Source organism: Mustela nigripes, chromosome 1, assembly GCF_022355385.1.
Source record: "Mustela nigripes isolate SB6536 chromosome 1, MUSNIG.SB6536, whole genome shotgun sequence".
Taxonomy (NCBI): domain Eukaryota; kingdom Metazoa; phylum Chordata; class Mammalia; order Carnivora; family Mustelidae; genus Mustela; species Mustela nigripes.
The window spans coordinates 52,086,048-52,099,724 of NC_081557.1; the positions used below are offsets into that span (position 1 = coordinate 52,086,048).

The window sequence follows — 13,677 nt, forward strand, 5'->3', positions numbered from 1 at the left end:
CTAGGCAAGAAGCAAGGAAACTTTGGGCTCTCATTCCACAACTAACGCTTGAATCAGAACTCAAAATCCAATGGCACGGCTTGCCAACTGTGTGACTCGGGCAAGTTACACACCTTCTCTGAGCTGCAAAGTGCAGAGCTCAACAGGACTCACTCACAGGGCTGCTGAGAGATTAAATGCAGGGCTGCCATCCAGGTCTCAGGCCAGTCTCTTCACAGCTACAGGAAGTCCGGCTGCCCACAGGAGAAAGGCACCCAGGTACACTTACTTTTCAGGCTGTCCATGCTGCAGAGCTGCTCCAGGACCTCCGTGGCCCCCTGCTCCCCGGGTCCTAGAGAAGTCACCAGCCCCACAGGCAGCCCATGTGTCCTGAGAGTCATGGCCACCTGCCGGGCTGTGGCCACCCAGATGTCCTGGTGGGAGGACACGATGGCCACGTGTGCCCAGCCGAAGTGTCTCATGATGGACAACAGCACATGGGCCGCTGAAGGCAAGGTGGCCACTAGCTCCCCTCCTCCTTCGGGAGCTCCGCACACCCAAGAGAAGAGGGTCTTGCCCCAGCCTTGGGCCAGCAGAGCAGCTGCTTGGCAGTAACCAGGATTGACGGGACCCACAAAAGCAGCTATGGTGTTCTTATGGGCCAGGAACGTGGCCAGGGCATGAGGGGTGTCACAGCCTGTGGGAAGGACCACAGAAACCAGCCTCGAGCCCAGCACCAGTGAGGAGTCCTGGCTGGCTTGGTCCACAGCCAGCTGGGCAGCCACACTGGGGAGGGCCTTGGCAAAGATGGGGTCACAGTCCCAGGGGCCCAGCACTCCTAAGGTGAAGGTCCCTGCCCCCAGGGCCAGATCGGGGAGGGAGCCAGCCCACAGGAGGGCACTCCAAAGCACCACAGAGAGAAGAGGAGGGGGAAAGGCTGTCCTTGGATGATGGACAGTGACCCCCCACGGGCCCTGGGAGGGCAGGCACATCTTCCCACGTAGCCACGCCCAGCACCAATCTTCAGGGTACACGCCCCCCTGTGAGTCCTGGGAAAGGGGGACAAGAATAAAGTTTGCTTTCTGACACTTTCTGCCATTACTGCCTGCATGATTTTGAAGCAGACAGCACCTCTCCCCAGAACCTCGGCCTCCTCATTGGTAAAAGGAGGGATTTGGACCCATGATGTCTGAAGACTGCCCACCCCCTTTAGGGGCCCTACATCCTCCCCAAGACTGGCTCACAGCCTGGTGACGCCCGAGTAAGGTCCTGGGCTGAAGCTTGGTCCCTCAGTGGGGGCTCGGGAGTCAGAGCTGGCCAGCCCTGGCTCCTATTCTCCCCTTTCTTGGTGCCCTACCCCCATCTCTGAGTTTTCTAAGCCTCATTTTCCTCTTCTGTAAAAATGTGGGAAACAAAGACTACTTTATGGAGGGATTGTGACAGTTAAGTGGCATGACATGAAGCACTTAGCACAGTTCCTGGTACTTAGTTGTTCCATAAATCCTGCTTTTCTCCCCCTATTATTTGTTTGTTTCCTGCACTCATCCACCCAGGTAGGCCAGTCCCCCGGTCCCCCTCTGAGCCTCCCCTGCCCCCATCCCTTCAAGCCCAACACCATCCCCCAGTACTTGACTCTGCTGGACTCTGGGGTGCCTTACAATGCGTATGCACAGCCCCCTCTCTAATCTGCTCAACCCTGTTCAGACAAAGGCCTTTCTATCTCCATAGTACAGATGAGAAAACTAAGGGAGACTGGATAGAGTTGGCAGAGAGCCAGGATGAGGACAAGTCTCTCCCATTCATCCTCCAGCCCACACAGGATCTCCTTGACGAAGACATTTGGACTAAAGCACCCCCTCCCCACTCCATCCCACTGTCCCAGGACTTTGATGTCCACCCTCTGCCTACAGCCTGGTCATGGCCCATTCCCCAGTCACGGCCCTCAGCCAAGTCCTCCACCTGCTTCGTGCAGCCAGCAGCCTTCCACTCTGGGGGCCCCCTATGGATAAAATCCAATCTTACTCTTAAGAAACCGCTGGGCCGATAGGGAGGTGGGTTCCGGCGAAGAGAAGAGCTGACGGCAAGTGCTGGTAGTAGGCAGGACCTGTAGGGAGGTGCTGTGAGCTCATGGAGGGCTTCCCAGGGGAGACGAGATGGAAGCAGCCTACACTTGGAAGTGTAGGTCAGGAGAGTAAGGGATGCCTTCTCAATGCCAACAGCAATGGTCTTTGCAGAAGAGGTCCTAGAAATTATGTTCAGGGGCTCCTGGGTGGTACAGTTGCTTAAGTGTCTGACTCTTGGTTTTGGGACTCAGGTCATGATCTTAGGGTGGTAAGATCGAGCCCTGTGTGAGCACGGAACCTGCTTGAAAGCCTCTCTCCCTCTCCCTCTGCCCCTTCCATTCATGCTCTCTCTCTCTCAAATAAATATATTTAAATCTTAAAAAAAAAAAAAAGAAATGATGTTCAGTGCAGAGGAATAAGAAGGTCCTTGGAATCACACAGCTGAATAAACCCTGATTTTTATCACTCATTTGTCCCTAACCCTGGGTGAGTCGCTTAAGTTCTCTGTCCTCCATCTTCCCATCTGTAAAGTGGAGATGAAAATAGCTATCCAGCAGATATTGTGACAAAAACTAAAATGCTTTTCAAGTGTCTACGATGGCGATATCACTGGGGTAGGGAGGTAAATAAGTAGTAAGTAGCATTTGCTAAGTGGAAGTAAGTGGGTACTTACTTGGAATAGTTTTTCATCATCGCCAGCACCGTCACTGTCACGACCATCACCATCTCGGGATCTTTGAGGAGCGGCAGGGGTACTGTGGTGTGAAAAGAGCTGGACAGGGACTTTCTGCCCCTGCTCTCCTTGAGGCCTCAACCTCCCTACCTGTGAGAGTCACCAGCTGGCAGTGCTGGCCAAACCTGAGCCCCTCAGGCCTGTGATACTACAGTTCTCCCAGCTCGGGGCTCAGGGACTTGGGGAGGGCTGCTCTCCTCCCAGCCTCTGAGGAGCACTCTGTGCCCTCCCTCCTCCTCTGTCATCATGTGCCAAGTGGTCTCCTAGCAATGCCACCACTTGGGATGAACCCCTCTGGAGTAGCTGGGCTTGCTCTGGGCTCAGAGAGAGCTAATTGTTTCCGGTTGGAAACATAAGCTTACGAGCCTGATACTAATGACAGCCACCTAGCCCCCTAGTTTGTACTTTCCAAAGCACCTGTGATCCACTACTTTGCCTTGTCCTCTCAGAGGCCCCAAGAAGAGGTCTTTTACCCTCTTCTTCAAAGGAGGAAACTGACTCTAGGGGAACAAGAGTGTGTCTGAACTCTCACCAAAAGTTAGGGTTGAGTTGAAACTGGAGCTTGACTTCCTACCTCCCAACCAAAGACAAAAATCACCATTTTATCAAACACCTTGAAGAGCTAAACATCTAAAACAGCCCTTCTGTGTATAGATGGAGAAACTGAGGTACAGAGGCATATGGGTTTCTTTCAGTCCCACAAAATAGCAGCAGGCTTCCCAGCCCCACAGTCCTTCTGACCACACTCAGCATCCCAGGAATCTTACAGCTGAATGCATGCAGGGGCTCAGAGAGGACTTGGGCCTGGAGCTCCTTTTAGCTCCAGCTCTGCTGCTGACTTGTGGAACAGAGCCCATGCCCATTTCTGTGCCTTGGTTTCCCCATCTGTACAGGGAGGGCTTAGTTTAGATGTAGGTCTCCAAAGATCCTTCAGCTCTAATGCTCTAGGTGTCAGTAAAAATCAGGAGATGGTTGATTTTTGTCTCTGAAGTTTTGTCCCATGTCCCAGCCCTTCCCCCAGTAGTGTGTGAGCTGCCGGCGCTCCCACCTCCAGCACAGTGGGTTAATTCAACATTCACCTGGGGAAAACCATTTGTATTTTTAAACTCTAGGAGATGGATGCCAGTGATTAGGAGCAGATCGTTTGGCTTATAGAGCAAGCCCATGGAATTAGTCAACTCATAGTAGAACCCAAAAAGATGACGATGCCTTTGGCTGCATTAAAAGACAAATGAGCAAAATAAAAAAGGTAATAGGAACCCAAGGAAGAAGGATGGAGGACTCCTGTTAGAGCAATGGCCCCTTCAGCTCCTGTAGCCAAGGGTCACCCTTCTGACATCGCCCCAAACCTGACCCTTCTTGCCTTCCTTGAGGGCAGCTCCCTAAAGACCCAACTGCCATGCTGTGCCATTGAAGCGGACTCACTGTATCTTTGTATCTTTGTGGATCCTAAGGTTGCTGCATCAGGGTCTCAGATGTTAAGCTCTCCAAGTAGGCTCTGATCGGGGGAACCCCCATTCCCACCACAGCTTCCATGGTTAACACTCTATCTCCAGCTGCCTGTCAGCTTCCCAGGGCTCTTGCCCAATGAGTGCCTCATATATGGCTCATTTCCTCCTTATCCCCCTCAGGGGCCTGAAGAAGCCACTTGGAAAATTCGATCTATTCAAACCCTAGGGCTCTGGGGAGCCAAGCAGAGAAAGGAAGGAGGGAATGAAGGACAAAGGAACAGAGGAAGAGAGGGAGGAGGTCTTCAGCACTCCGGACAGCTCCAGACCCGGCCTGAACTCCCGGGAGGAAGGAAGGATGGGCTGAGGTTAAAGTAATTAGCATTACTGAGCATCCAGTAATGTGCCAAGCCCTGTACTGGGCAGTATTTATACAATTCAGTGAGACAGATTTATTGTTATTCCCATTTAATAGATAAGGAAAATAGTACCAAGTTAGGTAATTTGACCAAGGGCACAGAGCTAGTAAGTGGCAGGGCCAGCTACATATCCAAGCTTCTGCTCATCATACCACATTGATTCTTTGGGATCATAATGGTGATTTTTCTTTCTTCTTTTTTGGGGGTGGACACTTTTATGGAACTAGATCCCACAGTCCAGTGGATTTTTAACTCTTCCTTCTCCACCTGTTCTCTCCTACTTAGGCGAAATTGACCTTTACTAAGTACACAAAGTGTTTACCATGTGCTAGTGATCCCAACTCATTTAACTCTTACAACAACCTTATAAGGTTGGGTGTTGTATTTTGCTTTCTTCACATCCCTCAATTCATACTAACAATATTTCCTGAGCAACTACTGTGTTTCAGGAACTGTTCACTTAAGATATATCCACAAACAAACAAACAAAGTAAAAAAACTTTCCCCCTTACTGAGCTAACTTTCTAGCAGGAGTAGGGCATCAACGAACAATACACATGATAAATAGTTAGGTTTATTTTTTATTTTACAAAGTCATAGGTGGTATAAAAAAAGAAAAAGTAAAGAAGGGTAATAAGGTTGTATTATAATTCAGTATAAGGATTTTCTATATTGCTACACAATCTTCATATTTGTAACCTCAATGGTCAAGGAACATACTGGGTGGGTGTGTCATAAGTTAGTAATTAACTTTTTGTTGGATATTTTTAGCCCTAATCTTTTTCTGGAAGGATTTTAGGGCCCTCGTTGCTGTGCCAGACTTATGCCTGTTTGCTCTCAGATCCATTCATTGACTTTCCCAAACCTGACTGGGCTCCCAATATGGAGATTAGACAGGGATTTCTGTCCCACAGAGGTCTGACCCTGAAAACTTAATTCCCAGCATCCCTTGTCTCTGGTTTCTGGCTGGATCTAGCCAATAGGAGATACTCACAGGGAACTGGAGGCAAGGAGAAAGAGAGAAACCGGAGATCACCCACTCCCACCCCTACATGTGGAAAGTATCCCAGCAATGGCTATGTCTCTCTGGTCCTGGCCTCTTCAAACACTGCTCCTGATGTGACTCCAATTTCTGGGCTCAGGTTCCACCACCTCCTTCCCCCCTTTTCCTTCCCCCAGTAGGAGTGGTAGAGATTTCCTGCTGTTGCCAATATCTAAACTGCTTCATATCCCAGCATCTTTGTAATCATTCTCTTACTCTAATTTCCTACTATTGATGTACTGATGAGAACTGTGTTTTCCAGAATGTACCATGACTCATATACTATACTATACTATACTATACTATATCTGAGTTGTTTGCAATTTCTCACCATTATGAATAATTCTTTAATAGGTATCATGCCTTTATCATCTTTTGCATTTTTCTTTATGATAAACCTTCAGGAATAGTCATATTAGATCAAAGAATAGGAACATTTTTAAGGTACTCATTACATACTGCTTCACATTGTAATGGATTAATGTCAAGATATTCTTTAGATAATTGGGGACATTTTTGAATATGGACTGAGCAATAGCTGATACATGGTTATTCTCAAGATTTTTTAGGTGTAATAATGGCAAGGTGGTTATGTAAAGAAATTTGCCATTTGTTTTCAACTCTGCATATTCTAATTATATAGAGGGAAATGACATGATGTCATTTCTGGGATTGGATTTGGATTATCATACAAAAGGGAGAGAGATAAATGAAGTATGAAAATATCTTAATTTTTGAATAGGTTGTGGTTGTACTTGAGTTAATTATAACTATTTTTCCTACTTTGCTTGTATTTGAGAAGTTGCATAATCAGAGAAAATAGTGTTCATACCAAATAACAATGTAGGTATACAAATTTCACCAAATCCTCTTCAGCATTCAGTATATTTTTTAAAGATTTATTTATTTTATTTAAGAGAAAAAGCATGCACAAGAGCTAGTGTGGGAAGGAGGGAGGTGCAGAGGAAGAGTGAGAGAGAGAATCCCAAGCAGACTCCCCTTTGAGTAGAGAGCCCAACTCGGGGTTTGATCCTACAACCCTGAGATCATGACCTGAGCTGGAACCAAAAGTCAGACACCTAACTGACAGAACCACCCAGGCACCCCTATTTTTTTTTTAATTTAACCAGCATTTTTAAAAATCATGCCTTGTACTAATTTCTCATGTTGTCTGACAAATAACCACAAACTTAGTGACTTAAAACAACACATGTGTTTTGTCAGTTTCTGTGGATCATAGGTATGGGTGCAACTTAGCCAGACTTCAGCTTAGGGTCTTAAGGCCACAATCAGGACACTGGTCATGGCTGAGTTCTCATCCAGAGGCTCAGCTAGGAAAGGATCTGCTTCTAGACTCCCTAGCGTTGTCGTCTAGAGGATTCATGGGAACTTGCTTCTTCAAAGCCAGAAACAGAGAGAATCTGCTAGCAAGATAGTCTTAGAAAACATAACGTAATCCAATGCAACAAAATCATCAGCGTAGAATCCTACCACATCCTTTACCCGGTTCTATTGGTTCCAAGCAAGTCACAGGTTCCACCCACACTCAAAGGGAAGGCTGATACAAGGCCACAAATACCACAAATACCACAAAGAGGCAGGAGTTGTGAAGACCACCTTAGAATCTGTCCACCACAGGCATATAATAGTGGAAGAAACTGACAGCCTGGAGGAGTTCATTCCACAGCAATCTGAGTCAAGACTAGAACCTGAACTCAAGCTTCCCTGTGAAAATCATCACCACCTGCTTTATGACTTTGCTAAAGGGAGAGCCAGAACCATCTTCTTTCCTTCCCTTCATTCTCCTCCCCTAACTTCTATCATCTCCCTCTCACCTCCAGGCAGGATCCTGTTCTCTCTTCTAAAAGTGCCTCATAAGACGGTCACTTAAAGGTCATTCTTGCACTAAAGGACTGATGGTAGATATAAACTTACTAGGATTTCCAAACCTGGCTATCTGCTGGGCTGACACAAGACAATAAGGCAACAAGAGGATTTGCTCCAAGAGGATGAGGGTTGACTCTGAGACACTTGGGCCATGAACAATCACTGGGGACAGTTTTTGGATGGAAGGAATAATCAGTTACTATCTCAGAGTGGGTAAACCCATCCTGGCACAGTAACCAGGAGGGAACTCTGAGGTCTACAGACCTCGGTTAAAATCCTGAACCCATCATCCATTCTCTGCGTGACCCTAAGCTAGTCACTTAGCCTCTCTGAACTTCAGTTTCCTTATCTACAAACACAGTGATACTACTGTATCTATCTCACAGGGTGGCTGTGTTAAAGCATTCCATAAGTGATGGGAAATAATAATGACAATAATCACCACCCTCACCATTATCAAGCACTTACTAGTTGCAGATACAGATTACATGGTTTGGAAAAGAACGTGCTCCATGCCCTTGAGTCATATAGGAAAAGGGGATGTTTAAAGAAGGAAAAGTTTATACAGGTCAGGGTCCCAGCTAGAAGCAGAGGCACATGAAAGGATAATTCAAGGTGGATTAATTACCAAGGAATTGTTAACAAAATAATAAGAAGCTTGTGCTATCATCTGTGGTTAGCAGTAGCGGAGCTGCTACCATTCCTGGCCCCAAAAAGGCAGGGGGCACAGTTACTAGACCCTGCGAGGATGAAGTCATGAGAGAAGGCGCCTTGATGGAGGCAATGACCTCTGGTTGAGGGATACGGCCAGCTGGAGACAACCCTGCAGGCAACAGCAGTGGAAACAAATCTCTTGACTTTGCTTCTTTTGATCTCCCAGGTCTCGCCTTGGTTAAACTCAAGCAGAAGTCCCCAGACATGGAGATTTGATGTTGTTTCCCACACAAGCCAGCCTCCCATGTCAGAGTGAGGGAGAGGGATAGCTCTTCTGGCAGGCAAAGGGAAAGTATATGGCACAGTCTCTACCTGGTATAGCGATCCAAACCCTCATTCCTGAACAAACTGAGTCCTCAGTGGCCTGCTCTTTCCTGGGGTCCCCATTAACTATTAGCCAGGACCCAGTGACAAAGGAAGGTTAACAGCAGGCTCCCCAGTTAATGTCCTGGGTGACAGTCCTCCCTGCCCCATTGTGAGGCAACAATGACACCTCCCATAGCAATTAGGACCCATCCTTTGGCTTATATAATCATGCTTCCCTTCTTTGCCTGTTGATTCAAAGTCATGAGGATCCCAAAATGGTCAAGGGACAGTTTCAGCTTCCAGTTCCTAAGATGAATTACTGTGTCCTCTGGTGAAACTATTCCTCTCCTAGAAATTAGGTGCTCCAAACTGCCAAGTCCAAGATCAGGCACAGGTGGTAGCAAACATTCTTCCAGTGAGTTTGTGGGTTAGGAGTGAGAGATGCCACTACTCTTCATTTTTTGGTTTCCAGCCTGTGCATTCTGTCTGCACACTTGGGCACTAGTATCAGGCATAAATTGCATCTTGTGAGTACGAACTAGAGTCTCCAGCTCATTCTATAACTGAGCTCCAGCAGACCGGTCCACGGTTCCATCAGGCCAGATGCTTTGGGATGATGCAAGATGAAGCTAAACCAGGGAGCCCAACGCTGCCGCTCCTTCATGGTCAGATGCACCCCTAGTCGGATCACTGCTGTGGAAGACACTGTGGTAAAGCCAGGAATAACAGAAGAAGATGACGGACAGCCCAGCTCATCTCATCCTCAGAAGTGTTGAAGGCTTCCTCTGCGGCAGACGCTCTCTGGTGGGGCCTTCACGTGCGATGGAGATCTGCACACCTTGTGACTGTTCTGAGAGATCCACGCACAGAGCTCATCGGCTCCCATTTTCCTATCATTTATACTAAGGCCTTGGTCATCCCAATGACCCATTTTCAACCACCCATGAGTCAAAGCGAATAACGCCCTCAGGACATCTCTCCTTCTGCACAAAGTGGACAATGATTGGGAACCCCCTGAAGTTCTGCTCCCTGGGACTATTTCCCTTCATCCTTTGTGTTTTAGAACCAGCTTTCACTGGGGGTTGTAACACAGCTGCCATCCACTCCTGGCTGGGGCCAGTGTAATGATCCTGGGATGGAGCCCAGCATCTGGCTTCCTGCTCAGCAGACAGCCTGCTTCTCCCTCTGCTTCTGCCCCCTCTCCTGTTGGGCGCTCATGCGCTCTCTCGCTCTCTGATAAATAAATAAATAAATAAATTCATAAATAAATAAAACCACTCTTAAGTGGTCAAACGAAAAATTTAAACCCCAAATCCCAGGCTAGGGCATTTGCCAGTGAATCTGGTCCCATCAAGTCTTATAATTCTTCCCTTTTTTCTGACATCCTTGAAATCTACTCCCACAGGCTCCTTGCAATATAGACCGACAAAGTCTTCTAAGAATTTCACCATGTAGACAATCTTGTTGTGGTGGAGGTTGTATATTTCTCCTCCGTGCTCCAGTAGTGGGCTTGGAGGCCGCGAAGAATGATGAGAGTATGTTCTGACGAGTGTAAGGATCCGCTTCTGGAAGGACTGCTGCTGGTGAGACCACTGAAAAGCTTTTATGCAGAGAAAGGAGGTACATTCTGACAGGTAGGGAGGGGCTGCCTCTGCTGGCCAAGGAAGTTCAGGGAAATTTGCAGGCGGCAGCTCTCAGCCCCAAACTATGTCTCCCCAACGCCCCCTCCTTCCTTGTTACTACCCCTCATTTAATGTAAGACACCTGGGCTGGGGATGCCATGACTCTGCAGACTTTGCCATTAGAACCTGGGTTTGGTCCTGCTACCCCTTTGCCCTCAGGCCCAGGACATAAGGGAAGCCTTCAAGCTTTGGGGGGAACCTTCTACAGTTCATGCATCTTCTCAATGATGACATAATTTCCCATTGATTTCTTCATTTTCTCTTGGGCTATAGGAAGAAGCCAGGTGCCTCCACTCTTTATAATGAGTATTGTTGCCACAGGGCCACGTGCCCTAGCCCCCTGATACACCGTTCCAGCTGACTGGCATTCCAGTTGCACGACCTCCCGTGCAACCACTAATGATCACCGAAGTCGTGGCGATCCCACCAGACGCCGTGAGTTGCACCCTCTTTGCCTCAGAGAGGAGATTATCCCCGCATTGCTTGAAAACAAGACCGACCCAATTCCAAAGTCCTGTTGGAAGGGTCTGTCTTCTAAAGCAGCTCCCGGTACTCAGTCAGGGTCCCAGCAGGAAACCAAAGGCACACTCAAATTCGGATAATTCTAGGAGGGCTCCTTCATAAGGGTCTCTTATCAAGGAGGAGATGAGGGTACCATAAAAAATATTGCAAAAACTTGAGGCTAGTGGTAGCAGAATGGCTGCTTTCCCAGGCCCAAAGAAATGAGAGGAAAGAGTTTTCTGGAGCCCAGAAGACAGCGGGCTGCCGGGAAAGGCGGAAGGGCACAGCGAGATTGCAGCCTCCCTGCAGGGAGGAATCCACGGAGTGAGAGGCCCTGTGATGTCGTCCGTACAGGCCAGCCCCCGGCAACTCCAAGGGATGGAGAAGGGTAGAGTGTTGATCTGGGTAGGCAAATAAGAGGCCCTGGTATAGCCACTTTTCCCCCTGAGGTAGTCAGGGGCTGGCCGGCCATCCAGGCCTTGTAGAAGGGGAGGTCTTTCCAGACCTTGCACAAAGGCGCCTAGGAAGAAAGGGGTAACACCAGCAACAGGCAGAGACCAGAGAGTGCCAGGTACATCCAGATGTTGGCTGTGTATCTAGAAAGAGGGTCGGAGGCAAGACACACAACTCACGGGCAGGCCTGGACTCAAACCTGGACCCTAGTCTCCAACCATTTGGAAGACTCCCTATTCTGGAGTCTGTCCATCTTCCTGCACTAAGTATCCAGAGACTGCCGAGAGCTGATGGCTCTGGCTGAGACTCTTCTGCTCACCCAAGATCCACAGCCTTTCGGCCCTGATCTCACCTGGGCTCATCTGACCAACTGAGTTTTTAACCATTTGCCCCAAACACCGGGTGCTGCAATCAGACATGGCCTCCTTGCCTGATGGGGCCATAGCCTGGCGTCTGCCTCCGGAGAGCAAGTCCTGCGGCAAACACGGCCCTGACAGAAGGAAGTGCAAGGTGCACACAGAGCCCAGGGGAGGGGGGCAACCTACCTGGGCAGAGGCAGGGAAGTCCCCGGGAGGAGGTGTCCCCCGACCAGACCCCAGGTGTCTGTAGCAAGCAGTTCTCCACGTGGAAGGAGAGGAAAGCAGGTGAGGCGTTGGGACCAGCAGCGACACGTGTCTGGAAGTAAGGGAGCAAGGAGAACAGTAGGCTTCCTGTGGCTGGGGACAAGGCAAGGAACAAGCCTGGAGGGACCAAATGAAAAAAGGCCTCAAGTACAGGCTCAGGAGTTTAGATTTTATCCCGAAGACAAAGGCAGGTAGAGGGGGAGGCACATAGACTGCATTTTCAAGCCCTTCCTAAAGAAAATACATTTGCACTTTCAAGATGTTTGTATTGTTGTCCCCATTTTACAGATGAGGAAACTGACACTCAGGGAAGATATGTAACCTGTGCAAAGTCACTTGGCTTGTGCAAGACACATCCATATGTTCTATGAGCATATTGTCTCTGAATTCTGGGGGAGACCAGCAGAGTGTGGTCTAATACCAGGAAACAGCCTCAAAATTAAACAGCCATTTCTTATGCCCATGGATCTGCAAGCTAAAGCAGAGGCTGGCACGGGAAGTTTGTCTCTGTGTCACACAGCATCAGCTGGGCGGCTTGCCCGAAGCAAGTCCCAGGGTGGAGGCCTATCTGGGAGCAGGAGGAGGGTTCTGGGAGGGCCAGTCAGGTGTCCACTGGTGTCCCAAGTCCTGACAGAGACGGAGTCACAAGCAGAGGGTGGTTACCTGGCATCAAGGTTGAGACTAGGAGGTGGCTGTTCTGCTCCATCTTGGGGGGCTCTCCACACAGGTGTTAAGAGTCCACGCCATCTGGCGTGTGGAGAAATGGAAACCTGTAGCTGAGGAAGGAGTTTTACATGTCCCCTGTGCCACCTCTCAGGCAGTATCTCTACCCATGCTTGCACACCTCCACTGTGAACCCCTCACTCCCCCTTGGCCAGTTGCCCCGCTGTGGGCTGCTGGGCTGTTAGGGCTTCTGTCCTGCTTCCCTCTGGCCTCAATACTCAGGTGCTGTTCTACACTTTGCCAATAGAACAAGCCTGCCCCCCGTCACCTTTGTCAACCCCAGGTAGTCAAGAAGCGTCACCAAACAGTCACCAGTCAGGATAATCACGATAGCAAACACACAGTGCCCGTTACATTTCAGGCTATTCTACGTGCTTGGCATATGCAATATTCATTTAATTGTCATACTCCTATGAGAGAGGACAAACCTCCTCTGTCTTGTTCATTTCTGGGTCCCCAAGACCCTGTCCATCCCTTACTAGCTAGATCATAAGTGTATGTTGAATTATTACCCGCATTCGGTGATGAGAAAACCAAAGCCCAGAGAAGTTATTACTCACAGCAGGTCACACAGCTTTTAAGGGCAATTCTGGGATTTCAATTTAGCAGTCCAGCTCCAGACTTCATGGGTGCCCTCAATTCCCATGGGTGCCGTCTTTTTTTTTTTTTTTTTTTTTTTTTGTGAATCATGTCAACTATTCCCTCACCTTTTCTCTTCCCAACAAATCATCCCCAAATCCTTTCCTCATAGAGGTAATGACAATGATGTGACATGAATGGCACTTAGATGACATGTGATATGTTCTCGTCTCCTAGAAGCCTTTTTATAGCCTCGTGTAGTGAGGTTCAGAGGAACAGGGGCTCAGGGCTATCTCCCCCAAAGCAATGCCTGGCACATAGCATATGCCTAAAAAAATAGAACTTGCGTGAGATAATTTTACAGATGAGGGACTGAGGTTCGTACAGCTTAAGAACCTTGCCTGAGGTGGTCAGGGGCACCTGGGTGGGGCAGTCGGTTGAGCATCCAACTCCTGGTTCCAGCTCAGGTCATGATCTCAAGGTTGTGAGATCGAGCTCCGAGTCAGGCTCTGTGCTCTGCAGGAA

At 48.6% G+C, this 13,677-nt stretch overlaps 1 protein-coding gene across 1 annotated transcript in view; it reads right to left on the reverse strand.

Annotated features, from left to right (window-relative positions):
• LOC132017563 (guanylate cyclase D-like) overlaps positions 1-971 on the reverse strand; it is a 34,701-nt gene extending 33,730 nt beyond the window's left edge. Inside the window, exon 1 of the mRNA XM_059399387.1 lies at positions 269-971. Coding sequence (XP_059255370.1) covers positions 269-971 — 703 coding nt within the window. The remainder of the gene's footprint in view (positions 1-268) is intronic.
• Positions 972-13,677: the final 12,706 nt, after the last annotated feature.